This window comes from Pelodiscus sinensis, chromosome 12 (genome assembly GCF_049634645.1).
Source record: "Pelodiscus sinensis isolate JC-2024 chromosome 12, ASM4963464v1, whole genome shotgun sequence".
Classification (NCBI taxonomy): Eukaryota; Metazoa; Chordata; order Testudines; family Trionychidae; genus Pelodiscus; species Pelodiscus sinensis.
In genome coordinates, this window is record NC_134722.1 from 23324397 (window position 1) to 23352261 (window position 27865).

Genomic DNA, 27865 nt, shown 5'->3' on the forward strand with positions numbered 1-27865 from the left:
ATCTGTGCAACTTTGTATGTAAACCAGGCATAGTTGGTGGTTGCTAGAGGAGGGGGGAAATAATAATTATCAAAAAGTGAAAGACAAGAAAGACAAACAAAACCTCTTGTCACTGATTTTTTAGGATTAATTCGACTTCGCTCGAGCCCTCTTCCTAAGCTTCAGGGGACGGAATACATACTGAATGTCACAGCCACTGATGATAATGCCTCTGGTGGGCCTCACTCTCTCACTAGTACCTCACTGGTCATTGTGGGAATTGATGACGTCAACAATAACAAACCTATATTTCACAAGGTAAAATCACAAAGGAAAAATGGAAGTTCTGTATTATTCAAGATATGTTCAGGAATAATAAATATGTGCATATTCCAGAATGGCTGAATAGTTTTTTTATGTTAATTTCAGTAAAATGGCATGGAAAATGTTTATGTATTTTCCCTAGTGTCAGTATTATCGGGGACAGGCTTCTGTGTTGGAGAACCAGCCTTCAGGGACATTTGTACTGCAGGTTGAGGCAACTGATGCTGATGAAGGAACTAATGGTAGAGTGAAATATGGCATGATGCACAGAGATGGTGCCTTACCAGCATTTAGTATTCATCCTGATACAGGTAAAACAAATCCCAGAACCCTGGGACCTACAGTCTGATAAATCAAGAGTAATTCTGTTTAAATCAGTTATAGTTATACTGGTACAATACTGGTTTAAATAACTTGAGACTCAAGTAATTGAGATATCAAAATAAAATATAAATATAGTATGAAAAAAATCTCCCTCTACTTTTACTTCCATAGCTATTCTGAACTTAACTAGGATTTATGTTTTCTTCAAAATATAGAAGTTCTTCTGTGTGATTTATGTTTATTTTTAATCCATAAATAAAAAATGTGCATTATCTGAAGATCAATGTATAAAATATGAATGACATATCTGAAGGACGATTTCAAAATTCTTTTTCAAAGAACAAAGAAATTTTAGAAATAACCCCCCCCCCAAACCTGTCAGAAAACATATCTTGCAAATTCAAATTTTCCAGCATGTAAATCCAATTTACAATTCCAGTGGTGCAAAATATACCAAATATGTCAGATTCTGCAAATGTTTAAAAATTGGATTCTTTCTGCACAACCTAGGTAGAGAGTAGTGCTCCTGAAGTTCTTAAGACTTTGCAGGATTGGTGTCTGTAATTCAATGTGCAATTTGCACCACTGTTCGCATCACTGATGATAACCCATTACATTGCAGTTCAATATGTTCTTTTCTACTACTTGACAGTCAAAAAGAAAAAAAAGAGTTCCAAAATGGTTTCAAAGAAAACAATGTCTTTAGTGAACTACATAACATTAAAACTCTTTATAATTTGTTTTCAGGGGTCTTGACAACTGTTCAGAGATTTGATCGAGAAAACCAAAGGGAATATCCTATTACTGTGACTGCAACAGACCAAGCTGCAGAACCTCTCATTGGGATCTGTCAGATAAACGTTGTCATCCTGGACCAAAATGACAATGATCCCAGATTTGAAAACACCCACTATGAATGTAATTGAGAGTCATTGGATAGAGTTTCAGTACTCTGAGTGTGAGCTTACCTGATGTCTAAGATTTTTGGTTTGGTTTCCCCACTCCTCCCCTGACCTAATTTGCAAAATTACTATGTAACTGTAGCTTCAGGGGGTAGTCTATACAGGAGTTAGTCTGCACAGGATAAACTTAAAAAACAACGAAAGGTCTGGTAGTACTTTACAGACTAACAAAACTTGTAGATGGTATCATGAGCTTTCATGGGCACAGCCCGCTTCTTCAGATGACCGGAGTTATGAGTTTAGGATGTGCAGGGCCAAAATAAATAGGGGAGAAGGGAAAGGGGGGAAGGAAAAAGAGAAGGGGACGGGAAACAAAGACAGAGGGAATGAAAATATCAAAGGGAAAAACAAGTAGGCAGAGCTGGATAGTTAAAAGAAAGCAGATAAGGATCAAAGGGAACTAACACAAAAATCCACACAGAGAGCTGTTGGCACCTTCATTGAATGTTGGGTTGGTAATGTTCCAGCCCTCCATTGTCCCGATTGAGGAGATGATGATCAGAGTGAGAACTGAATTTGTGGATAAATTGTAATTCCAATACCACCTTGTGTATTTGATTAGTAGAACTGGTTTGTGACAAGACAGCCACCTCGAGATCTTTTGAAGAGTGATTAGGTAGATTAAAGTCTTCCCCAACAGGTTTCTGTATGTTCCCTTTATGGATATCTGATTTGTGTCCATTGATTCTTTCCCATAGGGACTGTCCAGTCTGTCCAAGATATATAGCGGTGGGGCATTGCTATAGTCAGACTGGTGCATTTAGTATTATATCGTGCGCATGGTAGTTAGACACAGTCCTGAGTAAGAATAGAGATGCAGCCGTGTTAGTCTGGTCTAACTGAAACAAAAGACAGGACTATGCAGCACTTTAAAGACTAACAAGATGGTTTATTAGGTGATGAGCTTTCATGGGACAGACCCACTTCCTCAGATCAATATGTGGAAGAAAATTGGCACGACCATATATACCAAAGTGATACAATAAAAAAAAGTGAACACATATAAAATTGATGAATCAGATTTAAGAACAGAGGAGGGGTGAGGGGGGAAGGTTAGTGTAGTATCTGGGAAGTAATGACATTAGGGGTGATAATTCACGAGGCATACCGGAGCAGTCGACAAAGGCTTCCCTTGTTGACCGCATCGCATCTAGACTGCCCTGCTGTAATGGATCAGCTGATCATCGGCACAGCACAGCAGCCATTTTTATTTTAATGAAGTAGGGATTATTTAAATCCCCATTTCTTTGCCTATGCCAAATAAACCATTTTACATGGCTCCGTCAACGGAGCTATGTAGTCTAGACATAGCCTAAGTGTAAGGTCAGACCTTACTATTACTTCATGTTCTTTTCCACTTAACATGTTTTGGTTGCATGCTTCATTTTTAACATTTGAGTTTCATCCATTTAAGTTTCCTTTGGTTTTTTAATTTTTTTGTTGTTAGTTTTGTTCATGGTTCTAAATTTATTATTAAAAAAATTAAGTTTTTGGGAAGCTAATTAGTCATTAAAGATATTGTCAATTTCAGTTTGAAAACTGGCTCCTGTATATATGCAGAAACATTTTCAATAACGTCTTTAAAAAGACATATCCATTTTAGAATAAAATACATACTGCAGATTGGCATGAGAATTAACAAAACACAAAGTAAAATTCTATGTAATTATGCATGCATAATTGTCAGTCCATAAAGGAGATTCTATGGAACTATGGAGAAGATCTCCACATATTGCTTTTATTTTAGTCTATTGAATGAATAGATCATAATGTTGTGGTCTATTGAATAAATAATATATTGTTAAAACCATCTAAAGACATAATTATATCATAATGCTTCAGTCTATCAGATTTAAGCATTGTATAATTATTAGATATGAAATACTTAATTACATTCACAAAGCATAGATATTTTACTTATCTCTGAAACTATATCTCTGATACCCCACAGTGCGCTGAGCATTGCAGGTTTTTCAAACAGTTTTTTATTTTATCACAGTACTATATTATTGGAATCTTTTCTCACCACCTAGCATATATAGCGCTCATAAAAATTAATGGAAATTATGAGGCACTTTCCTGAAAGACTGGAGAGTCCTGTTTATGCTGTAAAATAAAGGCACAACAGGTTTCAGACTCAACTCTGGATTTTCATGGATTTTAAGTTTTGCAGCTCCTCTTGTTTTCACACCGTTTTGTATTAATTGTCTTTCTTCCTGACTGACAATTCAAATGAAGTTTTTATTTGGAAATTTAGGAAATCACCTTTGAAAATTTAGTCCACCATGTTTATTTCTGATATCATACAGACAATTACAATACCATTTAAATACGTGTACAGTATCATTCATTCATACATAGTGGCTACATCTACACTGGCCCCTTCTCTGGAAGAGGCATGCTAATTTAGAACTTTGGAATAGGGAAATCCACGGGGGATTTAAATATCCCCCGCGGGATTTAAATAAACATGGCCGCCGCTTTTTTTCCGGCTTGGGGAAAAGCCGGAAAAAAGCGTCTAGACTGGCGCGATCCTCCGGAATAAAGCCCTTTTCCGGAGGATCTCTTATTCCTACTTGCATATTTTTAATGACTTGCAAGTAGGAATAAGTGATCCTCCGGAAAAGGGCTTTATTCCGGAGGATCACGCCAGTCTAGATGCTTTTTTCCGGCTTTTCCCCAAGCTGGAAAAAAAGCGGCGGCCATGTTTATTTAAATCCCGCGGAGGATATTTAAATCCCCCGTGGATTTCCCTATTCCAAAGTTCTAAATTAGCATGCCTCTTCCGGAGAAGGGGCCAGTGTAGACGTAGCCAGTATGTATTCAATCAACAAAAAAAGTTTAGGAAGGTTTTAAAGAAAATTGACTGATCATCTCACAAAAATAATGTTCCAGCCATATTTAGTAGCACAAATTAAAATGTAATCCTCAGCTCTTCCTTTTTGTGGGAAAGCCAAGATATTCTCATTGCCATGTATTTTTAAAATTATTAAAAGAAAACAACCCAAATTATCAACGTTGATAATTGGAGGAAACAACATAAATAGCAATCGTCAATAATACTATCTTTTGATTTGGTGTTCTCTTACCTGGTTGCATGAGAAAAAATTAGTTATCAATTCCATGTAGTTACTTGTTTTTTTCCATGATCAATTTTGATAATTTGATTTCTTTTTGGTAATTTTAAGATAAAATTAGTTGGCCCTTGGAACTCCCATGCTTCCTGACAATCAATATTAGCTGTTCAGAACACCTAATTTGATTCCTATGGTATAGCTACAAAAGTGGATAAAGTGTAACTTTCATTTGTTTTTTTTTCTTAAGTACTTTTTAATGTTTCTTAAAGAATTGCTCATATTGCTCCAGTGTGTAAAGGGTTAGTTTGAAATCTGCTTTCCTTCTGTCAGATTTCCTGAGAGAAGACACAAAAGTTGGGACTAGTTTTCTTCGTGTTGTAGCCCATGATGATGATTATGGTTCAAATGCTGCGGTAACATTCTCCATAGCAAATGAAGAATCAGCATATTTCCAAGTGAATCCTAGTACAGGCTGGGTGTATGTCAACCAACCCATATCTCAGGTAGAGTGTGCACTGCGCTCCGAGCCTGACCAGTCTTTGCAGACTGTTGGGATTTGACTGAGTCAAGGCAATGTCCCCAGATCCATCCTGACCCTCCAAATTTAGAGAATAGTAACTATAAAATTTTATTTGTCTTCTATATGAAGCTACACATTTGGAGGAGAGGCCCCTGTGCTGTTCTTCTTCCTTGAACGTGCATACAAGGGGTCTGAAGTTTTTTTGTTGCTATTGTGAACCCTTTACTGCAAGGGTGGGGAATCTCAGGCCCCCAGCTTGCCTGGATCTGGCTCCCAAGTCCTAGGGCTCCCCACATCATTGGGGAGCCTGCACTGGTGCTCCAGCCTTTCCACTGCCCCATGTGGGGCTTGAGCACACAAAATTTACTAGGCTGCCCCCTCCCCCCCCCCAGGCTCTGGTGTGAGAGGGGAATGTGGGGAGTGTCTTTCTCCTTCTCAGTCATGGACCATGTCAGTGAAGGTGTTTTTTTGTGGCCGCCAACACATTTTTCTGAGAGTCAGCAGCCCCTGACCCAAAAAAGGTTTCCCACTCCACTCTAATGTTATGTGCCTTATACACTCTGTGCTACATACTCAGCTGTCCCTCACGAATATGCCACCTGAAAGATAAAAGCGCTAGAGACAAATTTTCAAACTGGGTGCCTAAAATTTAGAACTTGAACTCACGTTCAAGCTCCCAAACAAAACAATCCTAATTCCCATTGAAGTAAAAGAAAAGTGGGTTTAGATTTCTAGCTTTAGGTGCACAAGTTTGAAAATAGCTGAGGCAAATAGCAGTACTTACTCCCCTCCTTGCATCTGAATCCCGTGTCTGAGTGGGAGCTGAATTTACACCACTGTGAAATGCACATTAAAGGAGAACCTTTTTTTCCCTGCTAACATTTAGGCTTCTTTTGGGGAAAAAAAGTAATTGTATCTTGAATGTCAGAAACTTGGAATTACATGGCTGAGCTTTTTCTAACATACTTTGGGGATTAATTAAATCATTAGATTAATTAAACCATTGTTGTCCTTTGTGCATTACTTTCTTGACAAGGTACTGCCAAAATATATGAATGTGCTTATTGTATCTTGATTTAGTATGCATTCTGTGGGGTGGGCCAAATTATCCCTCTTCTCAGGCAGTAGTGCTCTGAGCAGTGGGGAAGAGGGCCAGCACCTGAGTGGCATTTCTGATCTGGTGGCATATAGGCAGTTCAATGCTTTGGTTCTAACATCACCTCACTTATAGATGCCCCGTCTGGAGCCATGATTGCTGCCAGGTGGGCTAATGGACCATCCTCACTCCCCAGTGTCTGCATTCAAATTTGAGCTGTCCGAGGATTAGTGAACTGAGATGGGGAAGGCTCCTATGATGCAAAGCATACCTATGCTAGAAAAGCCATAGTTTGTCCCTAGATATTTTGACTGTTCAATCCACATATACCTGGCAAGATGTCTATGTCCTACTCAGTAGTAAATATCAATAGTAATGCAATAACTTATTTGTTTTACTCAGAGGTCATTTATAAGTCAAGAGGTTATTGCCACAGATGGAGGAAACAGGAGCAGTAAGGTTGAACTAGCGGTAACAATTACTAATGCAAAAAATCAGCCCCCACAGTGGGAAAGAGATATTTATGAAGTTGTCATTCCAGAGAATACCACACGTGATACATCCATTGTCGTAAGTTGTTTTTTATAGATTGTGCAATGCCTGGAAATGCCTCTTTGGTTAAAAATTGTTAATACTTTTTAGACAATTAAAGAGTGACATGTCTACTGATCTGCTGTCATTTTCCTTTCTAAGAAGGTTTAAAATAATGGTCCAGTCCTTGTTCTCATTTATGTCTATGCAATCTCCACTTGACTTCAGTAGCTTTAGACGGATATTACAACAGAATTTAGCTTAGTATTTGTAATTAAAAAGTTCTATTTAAGTGTTTCCTGAAATATAGGACTCTGTCTCATCATTACTTTCTTAATTGCTTTTTTTAAATTTTGTGATCTTATCTAATAGAATTATAGGGCCTACAATATATATTATATTGACAAACTTGTTCTGTTTGATTGCACAGAACCAGAAACTTACACAACTTTCTCAAATAATTGTAAAATATGTTTATATACTAAGTGACCAGATGTCCTGATTTTATAGAAATAGTTCCTGTTGTTCAGGGCTTTTTCTTATACGGGCACATGATTTTTCACACTTGCTATATGGTCTATCTCATAACCTGTGGTGACTGGTAATCTCTGATTGAACCTGACCTTACTGATAATTCAGATACACATTTAACACGATTAGATTTTTACAAAGTTTTGAAGAATTTTGGGGGAGGGATACACATAAGTACCTTGTATTTAAAAAATTCTGTTCCTACAAAATTGATTATTTGAACATTTTCAACTGTACAGACAATTAAAGCAACTTCGCCACTGGGTGATCCTCGTGTGACCTATAATCTAGAAGATGGGCTTGTTCCAGAGACCAACATGCCAATTCGTTTCTATCTGACTCCGAACAGAGAGGATGGTTCTGCTTCAATCCTAGTAGCTGAGCCATTAGATTATGAAACAACAAAGAGCTTTGTGCTGAAGGTTCGGGCACAGAATGTTGCTGCAGTGCCTCTGGCAGCATTCACTACTGTCTATGTTAATATAACAGGTATGTAACATGGTAATGACACTGTAGTACTTGAGCCAAAAGACTCATTACATTTTTTATGATTCTCACTTTCATTTTATTATATATAATGAGTTCTTCTTTTTGAATATTTTAGATGTCAACGATAATGTCCCTTTCTTTACTTCGTCAGTATATGAAGCATCAGTAAAAGAGGGAGCTGATATTGGGACTTTTGTTCTTCAAGTCTCTGCCACTGACCTAGACCTGGGTCAGAATGGCAAGGTAAGCAAAGAGTTGAAGAGTCTTAGATTATACCACAACTCTCAGAACAGCCTTTTTCTTCCTATCAGGGATTAAGAAAGCTGTCGACAGCAAAGATTTTTAAAAGTCCTTAATAATTTTGGCCCCCCTTGATTTTTATGTGCCCAGTGTAAGATGCCTGATTTTCACAAAGTTCAGAATGTTTTCTCTGTGAAAATCAGGCACCTCTATAGTGTCTCATATTCAGCATCCAAGAAATGATGCATCCAAAAATCAGTATTCACTTTTGAAAATCTTGGCTTGTACTTACAGACAAATGTTGTCCTTGGGTGTACACCAGTCAGTCAGACCTACCCATATGTATAACGAATATCAGAATTTGGCCCATAATTTTTAATATATTCTTAAAGTTCAAATTTGCTTTTGATTTTATTTATTTATTTGTTTGTTTGTTTATTTATTTGTGTTACAGTATCATAGAGGCTCCAGCTGAGATTGGGGCTCATTGTACTAAGCTCTTTATAAATTTGCAGAAGAGATCTTCCAGTCTAGATAGGTTTGGAGAAGATAAGTATGATTATCTCCATTTTACTTATGGACACAAGGGAGTTAAGTGACTTGCTGATGATTACACATGGAATTTGATACAGAATTTGGAATTGTACCCAGATCTCTTGAGTCCTGTCACAGTGCTTTATCTACGAGAACATTTGTTCTTTCTTCAGTAATTGTTTACCTGTAAACTATCAAAAAGAATGTAAGTATGGCATAACCATCTTACTTTTAACTTTTCAGATCACTTACTTTCTGTTACATGATCGTAGTGGGGACTATACATGTTTTCGCTTGGACTCACAGACAGGCTCCATATACAGTACTTCTGTATTTGATAGAGAGAAAAAGGGGTCATATCTCTTGGAAGTAAAATCAATAGATGGCTCTGAATCTGCTCGACCTGGAAAACATGGGCAGCCAAACTCTGGTAAGAAATGGACCGGTGTATCAAGTTTGATTTTTTTTTAGCTCTCTGCCTGTAATAGAAAACTCTTTAGTCAAATTTTTAATTATAATTTATTGTTTTTCATGCTCACTTATGTGAACTGTGGGGCAAGTGGTTATCTATAGTGTGTGTTTGTGTTTGGGGTGTGCATAGAAGAAATTTGACAAACAGCTAGCCAAAAATTCAAAAAATAATAGCAACGTTTTTTGTAAATACATCAGAAGCAGAAAGTCTGCTAAGCAACTAGTGGGGCCACTGGATGATTAAGATGCTAAAGTAGCACTCAGAGATGATAAGCGATGAGGAGTCCTGTGGCACCTTATAGACTAACTGAAGTGTAGGAGCATAAGCTTTCGTGGGCAAAGACCCACTTCGTCAGATGCATGTACATGCATCTGACGAAGTGGGTCTTTGCCCACGAAAGCTTATGCTCCTACACTTCAGTTAGTCTATAAGGTGCCACAGGACTCCTCATCGCTTTTGCAGATTCAGACTAACACGGCTACCCCTCTGATACTTGACACCAGAGATGATAAGGTCATTGCATAGTGGCTGAGGATATGAGAAAGATTCCCAACCCTGCGCTTTTTATTTAGGTCACAAATACAAGAAACTTTCTCAGATTTAGGTGTCATTAGTGGAGGTTTTGGGGCAAATTGATCAACTAAACAGTAACATGGCTCCTGGACCAGATGGCATTCATACAAGAGTTTTGAAAGAACTAAGATGTGAAATTGCAGAACTACTAACTGTGCTTTGTAGCCTATCCTTTAAATCATCTTCTCTTCCTAAAGATTGGAGGATAACTAATGTGATGCCAATTTTTAAAAAGGGCGCTAAAGATGATCCTGGCAATTACAGACTGGTAAGTCTAAGCTCAGTATCAGGCAAATTGTTTGAAACTATAGTTAAGAACAGAATTCTCAGACACATAGATGAACATAATTTGTTAGGGAAAAGTCAACATGATTTCTATAAAGGAAAATCATGCCATACGAATCTACTGGAATTCTTTGAGGGAGTCAACAAGCAGTTGGAAATAGGTCAATGGAGGGATGATAGGAGTTGCTATAGGGAACTTTCTGGGTGCTGGTGAGTCTTGCCCACATGCTCAGGGTTTAGCTGATCGCCATATTTGGGGTCAGGAAGGAATTTTCCTCCAGGGTAGATTGGCAGAGGCCCTGGAGGTTTTTCGCCTTCCTCTGTAGCATTGGGCACAGATCACAGCTGAAGGACTCTCTGCATGTTGGGGCCTTCAAAGTATTGGAAGGCTTCAATATCTGAGACATAGGTGAGAGGATTATTCTAAGAGGGGTGGGCGAGATTCTGTGGCCTGCACTGTGCAGGGGGTCAGACTAGATGATCATAATGGTCCCTTCTGACCTTAAAGTCTATGAGTCTATGAGCATGTGGACAATGGGGATCCAGTGGATACTAGTTTGCTTAGATTTCCAGAAAATATTTTACAAGGTCCCTCATCAAAGGCTTGTAAGCGAAGTAAGCTATCATGGGATATGAGGGAAGGTCCTCTCATGGATTGGTTAAAAGATAGGAACCAAAGGCTAGAAATTAATGGTCAGTTTTCAGAATGGAGAAAGGTAACTAATGGTGTCCTGCAGAGGTCTTTACTGGGACCAATCCTATTCAACATATTCATAAATGATTTGGAGAAAGGAGTAAACAGTGAGGTGGCAAAATTTGCAGATGATACAAAAATGCTCAAGATAGTTAAGTTCAAAGCAGACTGTGAAGAACTTCAAAAGGATCTCACAAAACTGAGGGACTGGGCAACAAAATGGCAAATGAACTTTAATGTTGATAAATGCAAAGTAATTCATATTGGAATACATAATCCCAATTATATGTATAAAATGATGGGGACTAAATTAGCTATTACCACTTGAGAGAGATCTTGACGTAACTGTGGATGGTTCTCTGAAAACATCCACTCAGGATGCAGCGGCAATCAAAAAAGCAAATAGAATGTTAGGAATCATTAAAACAGTGACAGAGAATAAGACAGAGAATATCTTATTGTCTCTATATAAATCCATAGTATACACATCTTTAATATTGCATCAGACGTGGTCACCTCATCTCTAAGAAGATATCTTGGCACTGGAAAAAATTCAGAAAAAGGGCAACAAAAATGATTAAGGGTATGGAACAGCTGCCATTTGAGGAGAGATTAATAGACTGGCACTTTTCATTTTAGAAAAGAGATAAAAGTTATTTACTTGATCCCATAACATAAGAACTATGGATCAACAAATTAAATTAATAGGTGGCAGGTTTAGAACAAGTAAAAGGAAGTATTTTTTCACACAACACACAGTCAACCTGTGGAACTTTTTGCCAGAGGATATTTTGAAGACCAGGTCTTTAACAGGGTTCAAAACAGAGATAGATAAACTCATGAAGGTCCATCAATGGCTATTAGCCAGGATGGGCAGAAATGGTGTCTCTAGCCTTTGTTTGTCAGAAGCTGGGACTGGGACATGGGATGGATCACTCGATGATTGCCTGTTCTGTTAATTCCCTTTGGGGTACTTGGAATTGGCCACTGTCGGAAGACAGGATATTCGGCTAGCTAGACCTTGGTCTGACTCAGTATGGCTGTTCTTATGTTTCTTACTGGTAAAATAGGATTATTTATTTATGTATCTATTTGCTGTTTCTCTCTGGGTCACTTGTCTCAGATGTGAAATAAATATTTAATATGATTACAAGGGAAGTTTTCAGTTCTGAAACAAAAAGAAAACTATCATCTTATGGTATAGTTGATGGATTTTAGGGAGTAATTCCTAATGACCAAAATCACACCTACTACTTTAACACAGGAAGCAAGTCTAGTGTGGGTAATGGAAGGGAGTCTCCAAACCTTGCATATTGTTCTGTACTCAGTTTGGGGCAGTAATTAAATGCTGAATAGAAAAGAAAAAAATCATATTGGTTGTATTTAAACAAAGAGTTAAAACTGGGCTTTTGTGGCTTCAGGACAAAAAGTTATGACTTAAAACTGTACAATTGCAATATTAGGCATCAATTATTCACATGTTATCTGCTTAAACAAATTGGATGTGACATTCATTTGATATCCAAGTGCTTTTGAGTAATGTTGGTATATAAATTGTCCATAACCCTAAGGGTTTGTTTCTGTATTGTCTGCATATTCGTCTTCATTTAATGTGCAGCTAGACAGTTTAAGGAATTGTAGCTGACAGAAGTGGCACAGCTGAGTATTTTAATCTCTTGTTTCTTGTCTCTCTAGACACAGCCTACGTGCACATTTTTATCAGCGATGTGAATGATAACAAGCCTGTCTTCACTCAGAGTGTCTATGAAGTTAATGTGGATGAAGATCAGGATGTGGGTTCTACTGTCATTACAGTCAGTGCTAATGATGAAGATGAAGGTAAAGTATTGGAATTCCCCATAGCTGTGTCTAAAATATTAATGAGTTAATTTCAGCACACTAAGACATATTTAGTGGCGTTAGGAGGGAAAATGTCTTTGTCTTTACATTTTAAAACTTCTTTATGTCTAAATTGACAGGGCATGAATATTACTTCAAAATGGGACTGTGAGGCATAAGGCAAATAACTCTATTATGTCAGGCAATATGTTAATGTGGGATGATGGTGAATAACTTCTGTGCCAGCACATACAAATTTGGTATAGATCATACACTCTTTTAAAGAAAGGTGGTGATAAAAATATTTCTCAGTTAACGAGAATAATTCCTATTGAAACCCAACAAAATTAATTTATTTTCATTGTACTGACAATATATTTATTGTATTCTCCTTTGTTTGGCACACTGAGGAATAGCTTGTCTATGTGAAATTGGACATTATAAATGGTATGGAGACAAAGCAACTTACAGATCAATCATCATGAACAGTCAGGAATTTAGAAACAATTATTGTAGAGACAAGCAAATGTGTCTCATAACCAGACCTTTTTCATGTCCTGTCCTGTGTTAGGAAACCTCCATCCCCCATCTATTGACTACTAAATTAGAATAAAATTGGTATTCCTCTGACCGCCGGTGCAGATTCTGTTTGGAGGTGGACCTAATTTTCTGTGTGGCAGGTGGTGAATGGTTAGGCCTGGTCTATACTGGGCGTTTAGGTCAAACTTAAGAGCATTAGGTCTCAGAAGGATAGCTGTGTTAGTCTGTAACTTTAAAAACAATTTGCAGTCCTGTGGCACATTATAGAGTAAAAACTATATCATGAGCTTTTGGGGATAAAGCCTGCTTCATTAGGTCAATTTTCTAAACTATGAGTCTGCACCCCCAAGCCTGTTACATTGACTTTAAGGGCTGTTAAAGTCGATTTCATTGCTCTTGCTTTTCATGAGGAGTAATGGCAAATTCAACCTTTCATGGTTGACTTTAGGGTAGTGCAGCTGCAGCGTTGGAAAGGTCGATGTTTTTAGCATCCAGGAGGTATCCCCACTGTAACCGCTCTTGCCAGGACTTTTAATAGTGTTGCTCTCCAGGTGCACAGCAAAAGCCCCGGGAAAATTTGAATTTTGTTTCTTGTGTGGCTAGCATGGTGAATAGATCTCATAGCAGGCAGGACACCTCAGCAGCACACCTGACCATGAATGTCCAGAGTTGCAGACAAACACCATAATGGACCATGCATGAGGTCCTAGACCTGATTGCTATGTGGGGAGAGGAATCTGTTCAGGAAGAGCTATGATGCTGCAAAAGAAATGTTGATATCTATGCCAAGATTGCACAGAGCATTATGGAAAAAGGATACACCAGGGATGCCCAGCAGTACCCTGTGAAAATAAAGGAGCACAGGCAGGCATACCAGCTGACAAAGGAGGAAAATGGATGTTCTGGATCATTGCCACAAACGTGCTGCTTCTATGAGCAGCTGCATGGTATTCTAGGATGGGACCTGACCAGTTTCCCAAGCCAGTCCAGGGATTCCTCCCACAACTCCTCTGGCAGGCTTGGGCAGCAGTGTGGAGGACAGTGCGGAGGAGGAGGAAGAGAAAGGTCAGCAGATTGGAGCATGCAATCTCATCAATGGCCAGAACCTTTTTATAACTTTGTGGACAATCCCCCCTCCCAGGACATCTCACTGCCGGGCCCTGATGTTGGGGAGGGCACTTCTGCTGAGTTCACATTTTTAATCATGCTACAAGTGGGTGAAGACAACTGAGTGTGATCTGTGGTGGCCACTCTTCCTACACTGTGGGGGCTTCCCAGAACAGCTTGTTAACATGTCTGGAGATGTAGCAGGAATCTTCCCTGCACATCTCCATGAAGCTCTGATAGAGTAACTCTTTCATCCTTCTCATGAGATTTCTGGGGAGGCCTGCCTTACTCTGTTCTCCATGGCAGGTCACCCTTCCACCATGCCAAGCCAGCAATAAGTAATCTGGTGTCATTATAGCAAAAGCTCCAGGTTTATGGCCAAATTCAGTCATCATCCACTCCTTATTCTGTGTGATTCAGAGAAGACTGATGTTGCGCATGACAAGCTGGATGAAGCAGGAGAAGCTATTATAACTGATACCACCGCAGTACACCTCCACTTGCTCATCCCCAACAAAGCCTCTGCCCTGCTGCCACAATCAGACCCCTTTCCCGCTCCCGTTGGCTCCTGTGGGAGGGGAAAGTTGCACCCTCTGGTCACACGGTCACTACATGAGCCCCAGCCCTGCTTCCTCCATTCCCATCTGCCCATAGGCTCAAGCCTCAACCTGACAGGAGACAGTCTTGGTGGTCATGGCAGAGGTGATGATGCACATAGTGGGCTCCCAGGACAGCCAGATGCACAGGCACCCCCTTCAGTCCATGCAGACCCACATTTCCTCCTCACCAAGTTCCATAGTCATCTCTCCCAGGGGTCCTAGAATGCAGGGAGGGGTTGTGTGTCAAAGGCAGCCTCACACTCAACCCCCAGGGATGTGTTATGGAGCAAAAGGCTATCCTTCTCACATGTGTGTGATTGTTAAACAGGGGGACTGAAATATACTGCTTTCTATTCTCTCCCCCCAAATGTCCCTCCCTGAACTCATCTTCTGTATTATCCACTATTTCCCTGTGTTCCCTCTGTATTGCTTGTGTTGAGTGTGTGTGTGCGTGTCTGTGTTACAGGTAAACACACTTAACGCAGGTGGCACCTTGCTAAGAACAGCATGCATGACTGTCCTATTGCTGCCTGGCCATTCACAAAGCTATTTTTCAAAGGCTCTCTGATTTGTACTGCCCTTCGATATGCTCTCCTTATTGCCTGGCTGACTAGCTGCTTATTATTAGTGGCTAGATGATCTGCCTTGGCCCCGCACCCTGACATAAATCTTTCCCCCTTACTTTCACAGATAATATGGAGCAAACAGCAGGCTGCTACAACAATGGGATCATTGCTTTTGCTGAGGTCTAAGCTAGTCAATAAACTGAAAATTTTCCATTTAAATGTTCAAAAGCACCTTCTACCACCATTCTGCACTTGCTTAGCCTGTAGTTGAACTGCTCCTGACCGCAGTCTAGGCTGCCTGTACAAGGCTGTGTGAGCAAATGGTAAGCTGGGTCTCCAAGGATCACTGTTGACATTTCAATGCCTTCAATATTAATTTTCTGGTCTGGGAAGAAAGTTCCAACTTTCAGCTTTCTGAAGAGACAGGAGTTCCTAAAGATGTTGCCTTATGCAATGGCTCTTGAGATCCACCAATTCCTACAACAACATTGAAAAGTACACGTTGTGGTTTATGTACTCTTGGTAAGGCAGTCATATGCCAAGATAGATGGTACACATATCCCTATCGTCCCACCACAGTTTGGGAACCCCACTGTGGCAAAATCATCCACTATGTTCTGTATGTTTCCCAGAGTCACCACCTTCCATAGTAGAAGGGTATTGATTTCCTTGGCTGTTTGGATTGCAACAGCCTCCACTGTAGATTTGATTCCCAACTGACCAGTAGCTGTCTGGTGTTGCAAACTTCCACAGGACTATTGCCGCTTGCTTCTCCACAGTCAGAGCAGGTCTCATTCTGGTAATGCTGCACTTCAGGGTGGGGGAAAGCAATTCACAAACTTCCATGAAAGTGGCCATACCCATGCAAAAGTTTTGCAGCCACTGCTCATCATCCCATAGCTGCATAACTATGCAGTCCCACCAGTCTGTGTTTGTCTCATGGCACCAGAACCAGCGTTCCACTGCATCAAGATAATCTAATATTGGTGGCATCTGCCAATCGCTTATCTCAAGTGCTCTGCAGAAGAATATTTTCATGGCCTCCTGAGATTCTTTCTCATTCTACTGGAGCCTGGATACACTCTGGGCATACTGCAGCATAAGACGCAAGATGGTTAATATGATTGCCACAGTACTTTGCTGCTGAACGGGTTCCATGCTTACCCTGCTATGTTGACTGCAAGGATAACCAGGGAAAACAGATTCTTTCCTGTTGCTTTCAAGCATGAGGGAGGAAGGTGATGAGAGCATTATGGGACATTGATGACATGTGCCCAGACCCACCTGCTGCACTGTCTTAGACCCATCGGGCACTGGGAGCATGACTGAGAATGCAAAGAGGTGGCCAGAACTGTAAAATAGCTGCCCACAGTGCACTGCTGTCAAAGTTGATGGTAGCCACCCTACTGGGGACACACTACATCAAACTCTTGCACAAAGTGGGGACATGCACCATCTACTTTATAAAATCAAGTGCTAAAAATAGACCTTAATACATTTGACCATATCGCTCAATGTAGACGAGGCCTTAATGTCTGTACTTTGTTACTAGAAGGACAGGAGTTGTTTGCTCGTGCAAAGGAAAGAACAGAAAGTTTAGTGGGACTCAACATAGCCTGGAATAGTATTGATTTTATCAATTTTAGAGACTGTAAGAAATAACTGTAGCTACTAATATGGCTACTGCCAATAGGGTATTTCAGTAGGCTTTGTTGTATTGCTTAGTTGAACTATGATTTTATCTGATTGACTTATAGAAAGGTATTGATACAAGGCCACATTTTCAGACAGGCCATTTGGCAGTCCAAATCTGAAGAAGACAGTAAAGGTGGTTTGCGGCTGCTTTGAAATGCCATGGGAAGCCCAATGCCAGGCTCCATGCAGTGTTTCAAAGCAACAGCACTGTATGGAGATTAGGGTCAGCAGGGGAATCCCCTGCTGGCCCCAGGTTGCACGTGGCATTTCAAAGCGGCAGCTCTGAGTAGAGCCCAGGGTCTGGATCTGGGCCCGGTCCCAGGCTCCACACAGTACTGCTGCTTTGAAGCATCCCCCCAATAGATGCAGCAAGGGGGGGAAATGACTAGTCAACTAGTCATTCACATCCCTAGTCTAAAGAAGCAATTTAACCAGACTCAGACTAGTCCAAGTTGCACTCGTTTTAACAGTCCCAAGAGTTCTGTTCTGGCAGTAGGAAGTCTCTGATGTGCAAAGGCTCTATTGTCACATTCACCTATACTAGGGGGTGCAAAGAAGCAAGGAAAGTTATCTGTGCTGTATGTAACTATGCCATTGGATGATTCCCTGACACAAGGGTAGCTCCTTAGCTGGCCTTAATACGTTGACTTTAAGTCTGCTTTGTGGTGGCAGAGAAGGTGCCTTAAGAGGAGTACAGCTCTGTCTCTTTGTCTCTGATCTCTCAGCCAAGTTAAATAATTGGGAGTAACACTAGGGAAAAGAAGAGGGGACTAGAATGAAAAGGTAAAAATCTTTATTTGGATAATCCAAGAGCCCTTTTTGCATCTGAAATTCTATAGCCTATGTTGCATAGGAGATTTGCCTGAATGGTCACAGTCATCCCTTCTGACCTTTAAAACTGTAGATTTGTGAACTGTGAACCTGAGTTTGGAATAAGAACTACTTCATAAGATGTTTCTATAAGTTTATAATGCTAACTTATTGGTGTAAGCAGGTTACCATTTACTGTAGTTGCCATGAGTTGTGTACTGGTCTTCCTATACCCAACATGGGGTTCTTAGAGAAAGCAAAATTTAGACCACTATCATTAGTTCAATAAACATTTTGTGCCATGTTAACTTAAAGATATTATACTTATTGAAACTTATAAATAGAAAAAATGCTTGTAAATATTTTTTCTTGACTATGCATTCTAAAAGACTGTCTAACTACAGTACTGTATACTGGCTTTCCTATAATAATGAAACACTAGAAACTCTTGACAGGACTTTGTAGGTAGATTTTAATCAGGATAAGAATTGATTGATGGGATTAAAGTAGAAAAAAGTTAAGGATCAAACCTATTTCAATGCACTCAAATGACACCTATCTTATTGATTATTCTTTGGGCATTGGCAGGAGCAAATGCTAAATTAAGGTACCAGATCACAGCTGGAAATACTGGTGGAGTACTTGATGTAGAACCAGAAACAGGAGCCATCTTTATTGCTCAGCCACTGGATTATGAAGAAGTGAAAATGTATGAACTTCACTTGTTGGCCTCTGATGGTAAATGGGAAGATTATGCAATTATCATAATCAATGTTGTGAATAAAAATGATGAGGCTCCTGTTTTCTCTATCAATGAATACTATGGAAGTGTGATTGAAGAACTGGATGTGCTACCCATCTTTGTACTTCAGGTACTATGGAGTTCCAGATGTTAGTGATCTTTCAATAGAAGAATATGGGTTATTCCAGTTTTGTTATTGTAATATGTGAAATCCAGTTTTGTGAAGAAAATTTATTTTCTCAGTGGAGAGAGAAGCATGCAATTTTTTAAAAAAGAAAATGACTGTGACTCTAATATTGAATAAGCAGGGCTGATCTTTTGTAGACCTAAGTATATAGCATTTGCCATATAATTAGCATTGTAATCTACCATATTTTTTATATTCTGTAGCTCAATTATTGCTATACAAATAAAGAAGAAAACATAGATAATTTTATTGTTCTAATGGGAATTATGTCTGTCCATCTATGATAGGACGTGGTAGCAAATAGGATATAATTCAGGAACTGAATATTCTGTCATTAACATAAATTATGTGCAAAACATTTCTAGGTTGCAGCAAAGGATCCTGATAGCAGCATGGATGAAGGCAATTTGAGATATTCTCTTCATGGACATGGTGCAACTGATGTCTTCACAATAGATGAGAACACAGGCAGCATTTACTCACAGAAGATGCTTGATCGGGAAGAGCGAGCACTTTGGAGATTTGTTGTGTTGGCCACTGATGAGGGAGGAGAAGGACTTACTGGATTTGCTGATGTAATTATTAATGTATGGGATATAAATGACAATGCCCCCATGTTTACCTGCATGCCTGATGACTGCACTGGGAGTGTCTTTGAAAATTCTCCTGCGGACACTTTGGTCATGGAAATGACAGCTCTGGATTTAGATGATCAAAATGTAGGTCTTAATGCAATTTTGACATACAGGATAATTGACAATGTAAAAACTGGGTTTGAAACAGACTTCTTTAATATCCGCCCCAATACTGGCACAATACATGTCGCAGGGGGAGTGTTGGATAGAGAGAAGACTGATAAATATTTCCTTACTGTTGAGGCAAGAGATGGTGGAGGACTGACAGGAACTGGTACTGCCACTATCTGGATTGCAGATGTCAATGATCATATACCTGAATTCACGCAGGAAGTCTGGCAGGCAGTGATTCCTGAAGACAGTGCAATCAACTCAGATGTTCTGGAAGTGTCGGCTACAGATGCAGACAATGGGGAAAATGCTCACTTAACATTCAGTATTATTGGGGGAGATCCAGATCAGAAGTTTTACATTGAAAGTAATGAAGAAGGTCAATGTGCAACTATCAGATTGAAAAAGAAACTGGATTATGAGAAACCTCATGAAAGGTGGTTTAACCTCACGATTAAAGTGGAAGATCTTGATTTTTCCAGTGTTGCAACTTGCTTGATTGAAGTTGAAGATTGTAATGACCACAGTCCAGTTTTTAATTCTCAGTTTATCCAAACTAACCCTTTCTTTGAGAACATACCTGTTGGTACTACCATCACCACAGTCAGAGCCACTGATGAGGATTCTGGTTTAAATGGGGACATTATCTATTTTATTAAATCAGATTCAGATCCTATCAGACAATTTGCAGTTGACCCAGATGGTCATGTGACTGTTGCAAGTACACTGGATCGTGAAGTCATTCAGCAATACAATTTAATCATACAGGCTTCAGATCAAGGGACTCCTGCCCAAACTGGAAGTGTTACAGTCCTGATTAACTTGCTAGATATTAATGACAATGAGCCAAGGTTTGAGGCATCGTATATGCCTGTGGTTTGGGAAAATGGGTTAGGACCTCAGGTGGTGTATATGAACCATACATCCAAACTTCTGTATGTCGTGGATCCAGACAGTGATGAAAATGGGCCACCATTTACATTTTTGTTGCCACCTAGTTATCAGAATTCTTTGGATTTTTCTCTTTCTGACAATAGAAATAACACAGCAACTATTACAGCGCTAAGATCCTTTGACAGAGAAGAGCAGAAGATGTTCCATGTGCCAATAATTATAACAGATAGTGGGACTCCATCCATGAGTGCTACAAACACCTTAACTATAACAATTGGTGATGAAAATGATAACTGCCATGAAGCTGGCCATAAGGAAATCTTTGTCTATACCCACAAAGGTAGGTGGTATACAGAGAGTAAGCCAGACACATAGAAAAGTTAAATTTTTAATTGCTATTAATACTTTCTTTAAGTTGTTCTTGTTATTAAATCTTTTATGCTTTGTATATTTATAGATTAAGCATCCAATTTTGCAAACATATGTATAGAGTCAGTAGGATTTTGCATGGCTGTGTGGGCCCCTGCTGCCACATCTGTATGCAAGGTCTCAGTCATAATGGGGAAAGCATTATTTACTATGGAACATAAAAATGTAAAAATGGCCATACTGGGTCAGACCAAAGGTTCACCTAGCCCAGTATCCTGTCTTCCAACAGTGATGAATGCCAGATGCCCCAGAGGAAATAAATCATCAAGTGATCCCTCTGTCATCCATTTCCAGCCTCTGACAAACAGAGGCTAGGAACACAATTCCTACCCATCCTGGAAGATATAAATGTATTTGTAAAGATCTGTTCTTTGTTTTTTAAATGAGTATGCATTTGTTTATACAAAACAATATTATATAGTTTTATATAACTGAACAGAAAAGTGCTTTTACTCATGGGGGGGTGGGGAAGGGGGAGTTTCTTTGGGTGGAGACTAAGCCTGAAAAAAACCAGGGGATTTTTAACAAATGACTGAAAAGAGGGTTTTATAATGAAAACACTGGGAAGTAATTATACCTATTTCTGTGTATTTCAGCATTTTCCTTGTTGTTATGTCGTAAAAATATGTTTTTAATATACAAGCATATTTTTGTTGCTTTGGTTTTAATAGAATGAAGAACAGAAAATAGATAAATCCCATAAAATAAAGAAGTGAAGATCCCAGGGTATCTTTGTGTCCATAATTAATTGCTTTTGTTGTGCAGGATGCATCACTGTCCCAAAAAGTATTTGAATCAAAGGCACAATTTAACTGAATATCTAGGTCAGAGTTACAGTGCCAGCATGCCTGAGAAACATTTGTAGCAAGAAGTCCAATATGTAAAGAAAACCATTTTGCATTTAATTAAGTGTGCACCTAATTTTGTTGAACTAGGTGCACTTAAACCAAAACTCAGAGTAAGCAAGTTCTACAGGAGAGCAGGACAGGGTGAAGTGGGGCTTTTCAGGGTAGACTCTGAAGCTCTGAATTTTAAAAAAATCTGTTCAGTTTCTGTTCTGTTTTGTATAGGTTCTTATACTGGGCTCATCACCACATTAACCAAGCACTCACCCTTTTACCAGATCACGGCTATAACTAATCTGCATAGAGTACCATGTGCAAAGCTCACTCTCTACTCTCCTGATTGCACTGCTGCTCTCTGTAGGCTGTGTCTGAGCAACTGTTTGACTTTGCATGAGACCACAAGAGCTAAAGAGGGGCTGAAAACATAGCCATAAATGGGGATGACATAGAAGTATTCTGCCAATGCTCCCTTTTCTCCAATCATGCTTTTTTCTTTGCTCAGAGAGAGCTGCTATTCTGATTCTCTCATGGTACAGAATGCTCCTTATGAGGGTGACTGTCATGGCTTTATAATATGCAGATTTTGCTGATGATACAGTGTAAAGTGGTTTCCCTAGACTGGGTCTTCAGCTTCTGGTTTAATAACTTTTTGTCTCCGAAAAATCAGTCTGTATAGTTTTATAATCTCATTTATTTTTCCTGATTATTTGTGGGGGTTTTCCTCCTTCATGTAGTGTCTGTGATCTATGCCCAGCTTTCTAGGCACATGTGTAGGCGAGCTCAGACTATAGGCTTTTCAAGTGCTGTGGATCACATCTTTCACCATAACAACATCAAACAGGAATATGAAAATAATAAATGTAGTAATGAATGCAGTTGAATTAAAAAGCCTTTGAAAAACAAAAATTAAATGCATATTTATTATAATTTATCTCATCAGGGAAATGGTCAACAACCATGCTTGGGGAAGTGTTTGCACCAGATCAGGATGACTGGGACAATAAAACATTTCTCTCTGAAGGAAAGATGCTCAAGTGAGGATTATGATTGTGCCAAGCTGAGTAATATATAATGTTTATGCTTCTGTAATTATTTACTCACCATGAGATTTCCCTGTGTGTGTTATGTGCGTAAAAGCCAGGATTATCCCATGCAACAAGGAATGTACCTCCTGAAAATTCTTTGTCTCTTATATAACTAGATTTCAAGAAATTGGTGTGCACAGTAGCTTTTTTCATGTCAAATAATGTAGGGCTACGTCATTTCATTGATTTTAAGTAGAGCTCTCCATTAATTTTCCTAGGCATTAAGGATGTACTTTGTTTTAGACCCAAATAAAAAAAGGTTCTGGTTTTATTGCTGGCCCCCCAAATGTTACAGTTTATTTGTATTTGATCACAAAAAAAACACAGCTAATGTGAGCATAGAGTAGAATAATTCAAAATATCAGAAGTAAAAATGAATTTCAATCTCCTCCTAAAGATAAATTCACCACTACATAAGCTATTGTGTCTGTTCATGCTAGTGTTGAACTAGGCCCCATACTAATTCATCTGCCCACATCACAAAACATGGGGTGAAATGAGCAGGAATAGAGTTCTGAAGTGGCTTTGTGTTTGTTTCCCGAAATGGAGACAAATACGCTTTCTTTTCTCTAGAAAATGAAGATGTTAAAGCCTTAGCAAGCCCAGGGTTGCAACTGGATCTTCTGCCTATCAGCAGCCATTGAGGATACTGAGCTATTGGAGGGTACTATTCCGTAGTAGTGACCTGGCCATAGTACACCTCCATTGCTGCTCAAAACTGCCCCCTTCATCCTGCCTCATGGGCATGATGCAAGAGATCTCCTTTGGAACCTCTCTTTGACAGGAACCTGTATAGGACAAGACAGTTTCCTCCCTCCTCTTGTCACTTCTCCCTACTCATTCCTTGGACCTGTGCCATGGGTATTCCCATGTACTAATTCTTGTAGACTTCATGCTGTGAGTTAAGCATGGGAAGCCCGTGGATCTGGGAATCGCAGAAAAGCAATTCCTGTTCATAAACATAAGCTTCTCCATAATTTCCCAGTACAAAGCTTTTTTCTTTTTTAGTGAGATTGATCTCTGGTACCCATCAGATAGGTCGGTTGACCATGGATGCTCCATAATAACTTTCGAAGGCTTCTGTATACTCAGAGGCCACATATTGTGTTATTCAGCCAGGCCCTCATATGGTAGAACATGTATTCTGAAAAAGACCAATTCAGTGATTAGTACAGGATGTTTCTGGTTTGACTAATTAGGCTTTTCATCATTTGGGACTTTACTTCTAGGTATTTCAGATTAAATCAAAGGACTGGCTCTCTGGTAATGGTGGATAATGCTCCTGAGGGGACATACAACTTAAGAGTCAGAGTGTCAGATGGAGTCTGGCCTGATGTAATATCTACAGTACAGATCCATGTCAAAGAACTGGAAAAAGAAGCCATACGTAGTTCAGCCACTATTTGTCTGGCAGGTCAGTTTTGTTTGTTGTTTGAGCTCCATTTCTGATGAATTTGCAAATGTGTTCGTAGACTGATGCACTTGCAATGTGTTACTAGTACATGTGGGCTGGGGGGAGTTGAGAGAGATACCAGAGCTCTGCAGGCATTTAATTTTGGTATACTGTACTTATAAATCTCCAACTCAGATGTCACAGCGGAGGAGTTTATAAGGAAAGACGAACATGGGAAAAGCAGACATGACAAATTTAAGGACTTACTGGCAGAAATCTTCTCAGCTCATCCTAGTGATATCACTATTTTCAGTATGATGAATGTTGATGGAAGACAAACAAGCTTAAGGTTTGCAGTTCGTGGTGACTCTTCATATTACAGACCTGAGAAATTGCATGGTGAAATGGCAGCATTTAAAAACAAGGTTTGTGCCCCAGTTTTAATTCAGTGAACTCAATATTAGGGAGGTTTGAATAAATATAAACTAACTATCTTAGCATCATTTATGCAGACTCAACCACAATTTAGAAGAGTGTACCAGGCCTAGTGAATTACTTTTTTCTTCACTTGAAATTTTGTTATACACATTTTTGTCATAGTTTTGACACTAATTTTCTTCCTTTCATTAATCCCTTTTACAGTGTTCCATTTCAATATGTTTGACCATTTTGAATTAAGAGAGGACAATCCCCTCTTCTGAATCATAGCTTTTTGGTCAACTTTGTGTGATTTTTTGTGTGTGCATATAAAAACTTTATTATTACATTATTTAAAATGGGTAAATGGGATGATCCATGCAGTTATAGCGCTGTCAGTCTGACATCAATCCCAGGGAAAATAATGTAGCAACTGATACGGGACTTAATTAATCAAGAATTAAAAGAAAGATTAAAAATTATGCCAATCAAGATGGGTTTGTGGAAAATAAATTCTCTCTAGCTAATTTGATAAGTTTGTGAGACTACAAGTTTAGTTGATGATTATTTTTGATGTGATATGCTTAGGCTTTCATAAAGCATGACTTGGTTCCCCTTGACATTTTGATTACAATGCGATTCTGTGGCCAAAAGAGCTAATGCAATTGTTGGGTGCATAGAGTTATTTTATCTTTGTATTTTGCACCACTGCTGAAATCTTTTTTTTTTCAGTTTTGGTGTTCACAGTTTCAAAAGGATAATGCTAAATTGGAAAGGGTCCACAGCAGAACTGTAAGAATGATAAACAATAAGAAACCTGCTTTATAGAGAGAGATTCAAAGAGTTCAGACTTATTTAGCTTAACAAAGAAAAGGTTAAGCGATGACTTTATCACAATCATAAATATCTACATGGGGAACAAATATTTGATCATGGGCTCTTCAGTCTAGCAGAGAAAGGTCTAATACAATACAAAGGCCGGAAGTTGAAGCTAGATACATTGAGACTGGAAATAAGACATACATTTTTACAATGAGGGTAATTAACTATTGTAACTATTTACAAGGGGACATGGTGGATTCTCCCTCACTGGCAATTTTAAAATGAAGACAGTGTTTTTTCTAAGAGATCTGCTCTAGGAATTATTTTGAAGAAGTAAGTTCCATGGAGGTAAGTTTACAGGGTAGGGTCAAACTAGGTGATCACACCTGTCCCTTCTGGCCTGGGTATTTATGAAGCCCAAGTGTGCCAACTATTGAACAAGCGCATAGTAAATAACAGCTTCTGCCACAAGGAGTATATCATGTAAGAGACAAGACACAAGAAAGAAAGGAGACAAATGTGGAGTGGAGGGGAGATGGAGACACGAGGGCGTATCAATGATAAAAGGTTGTGTGTCATTCTTAGTCAGGAGCAGTAATCAAAAGTCGCCATCTGCCCAACTTTTATCAGACTGTAAAGTATGTAATTTTATTGTCTGTTAAACAATAATATAGAGTATTAAAATCCTCCAAATGGCCAAGGTCACAGAATCAGAGAGGCAGATACTATTCATGCAAAATAACTGCTGCTTCTCTTGCATATTTATAGAGCAATTACAATGATAATATGGAAAGTTACATTGATTTCAAATAGACTCTGCTTCATAATACATAGTGGGATGATTCATCATAGTGATAACAAGAGGGTAATTTTTGCTTCACATATTTTACTGAGGAAATGGCATTTCTATTAATTATTTATCACCTTTCGGAATTTAATGAATAGCTCTGATGAGTAATCACCAATTTTCTATACTTACAGAAACAAAACATAAATATAGAATTCCTCCATTATCTTTTGTAGATATGTTTCAGTTAACTATAAACATAGAAAATGGGTAATTAGTGCTAGAATTATTCATTAACATTTTAAATAAATAAATAAATGATGAAGTGTATATTATTTGTTACACTCCTTTGGAAATGGCTTTGTGATAATTGTTCTTACTGTACAACAAAAGATATCCATCTAGTAGTTTAAAGGAACCATGACTCCCTGTATGCACCAGGCTCTTCTGTAACAAATATTGCAAAACTGTCTACATCTTTTTAATACAGAATTATCACTAACAGCAATCTAGAGAGATAGCCTACCCCATGACTGCATTAACAGGATACATCATGTCACCGGGTGGTATATTGCTACCTCTTTCAATATGTCTCATGATATTTATGAGAATGTACTTAAGATTAGTCATAGGGGTCAACATTCTTAAAAGAATGGTGGATTGAAATGAAGGTACCAGTGAAATGGAAAGAGAAGAAAAGAAGGGAAGGTTTTTAAATCAGTTTTTGGACATTAGAATTTATTTTTAAAACTTGTTTTCATATATTGTACCACTAAAAGTAACAGTTTATTAAACATATAAAATTACTAGGCCCTCAGTCTGAGCTCACACTAGTTTTACATCCGTGAACTCTGTTAACTTCATGGAGTTACTCCTGATTTGCACCACAGGGAGGGTAGAACAAGGCCTTTAGTGTTGAGATTCTGACACCGTAGTCCAAGTCTTGAAGCTTTCCATGCACCTGTGAAAACGTCAAAACCTCTGGCTGAGAACCAAAATGTTGCCTTTGGTCAGTCTGTGGAATTAAAGTTTCAGACACTTTTGTGTTTTTTGCCATGCTGCCCCTTGCATCTGGCACAAACTTCCTGTAAATATTCATAAAACTAACTTATTATTGTCCTTCAGAATCCTTTTTACAACTCTCCTTTGTTAACCATGTTGTCTTTTTGTTTCTTTGTGCTTCCTCATCTAGTTGTATCCATCTGTTGTCTCTTATCTTGCATTGTAAGCTCTTGGGTATAGAGGTTGGTTTTTTTGTACTGTGCTTATCACAATAAGGGCCTGTCCATGACTGGGGCTCTTGGTGCTACAATAATACAAATAAATAACAATTATTTAGACAGATTGATTGATTGGGAGACAACATGATCTGGTGCATAGTGCGCTGAATGAGAGGCAGGAGAGCCGAGTTATTTTCAGCTCTGTCATTACCAGCTGTGTGACCTCAGGCAAGTCTCCGTACTTCTTTGTAGTTCTGTTTATCACCAACCCTTTGCCTGTCTTGTCAATTTAGACTGTAAGCTCCTTAGGTCACAGCCTGAGTTGTGTGGTGTCTGATACAAGAGGGTGCCAACCCCAGTTTTGGCCTCTTTGTGATGCCTTTCTAGGGGTATGTCTACACTACCACCCTACTTCGAACTAGTGTGGTAATGTAGGCAACCGGAGTTGCAAATGAAGCCCAGGATTTGAATTTCCCGGGCTTCATTTGCATAAAGCCGGGCGCCGCTATTT

General features: G+C 39.0%; 1 protein-coding gene across 1 annotated transcript in view; it reads left to right on the plus strand.

Moving 5' to 3' along the window:
• The window catches only part of LOC102450325 (neural-cadherin-like), a 108601-nt gene that overhangs the window by 49727 nt on the left and 31009 nt on the right, over positions 1-27865 (plus strand). Inside the window, exons 8-21 of the mRNA XM_075940140.1 lie at positions 125-297; positions 446-614; positions 1375-1545; positions 4997-5169; positions 6685-6852; positions 7584-7833; positions 7949-8076; positions 8851-9037; positions 12327-12470; positions 18376-18659; positions 19082-20696; positions 22571-22664; positions 23945-24129; positions 24304-24533. Of these exons, the coding sequence (XP_075796255.1) occupies positions 125-297; positions 446-614; positions 1375-1545; positions 4997-5169; positions 6685-6852; positions 7584-7833; positions 7949-8076; positions 8851-9037; positions 12327-12470; positions 18376-18659; positions 19082-20696; positions 22571-22664; positions 23945-24129; positions 24304-24533 (3971 nt within the window). The remainder of the gene's footprint in view (positions 1-124; positions 298-445; positions 615-1374; positions 1546-4996; positions 5170-6684; positions 6853-7583; positions 7834-7948; positions 8077-8850; positions 9038-12326; positions 12471-18375; positions 18660-19081; positions 20697-22570; positions 22665-23944; positions 24130-24303; positions 24534-27865) is intronic.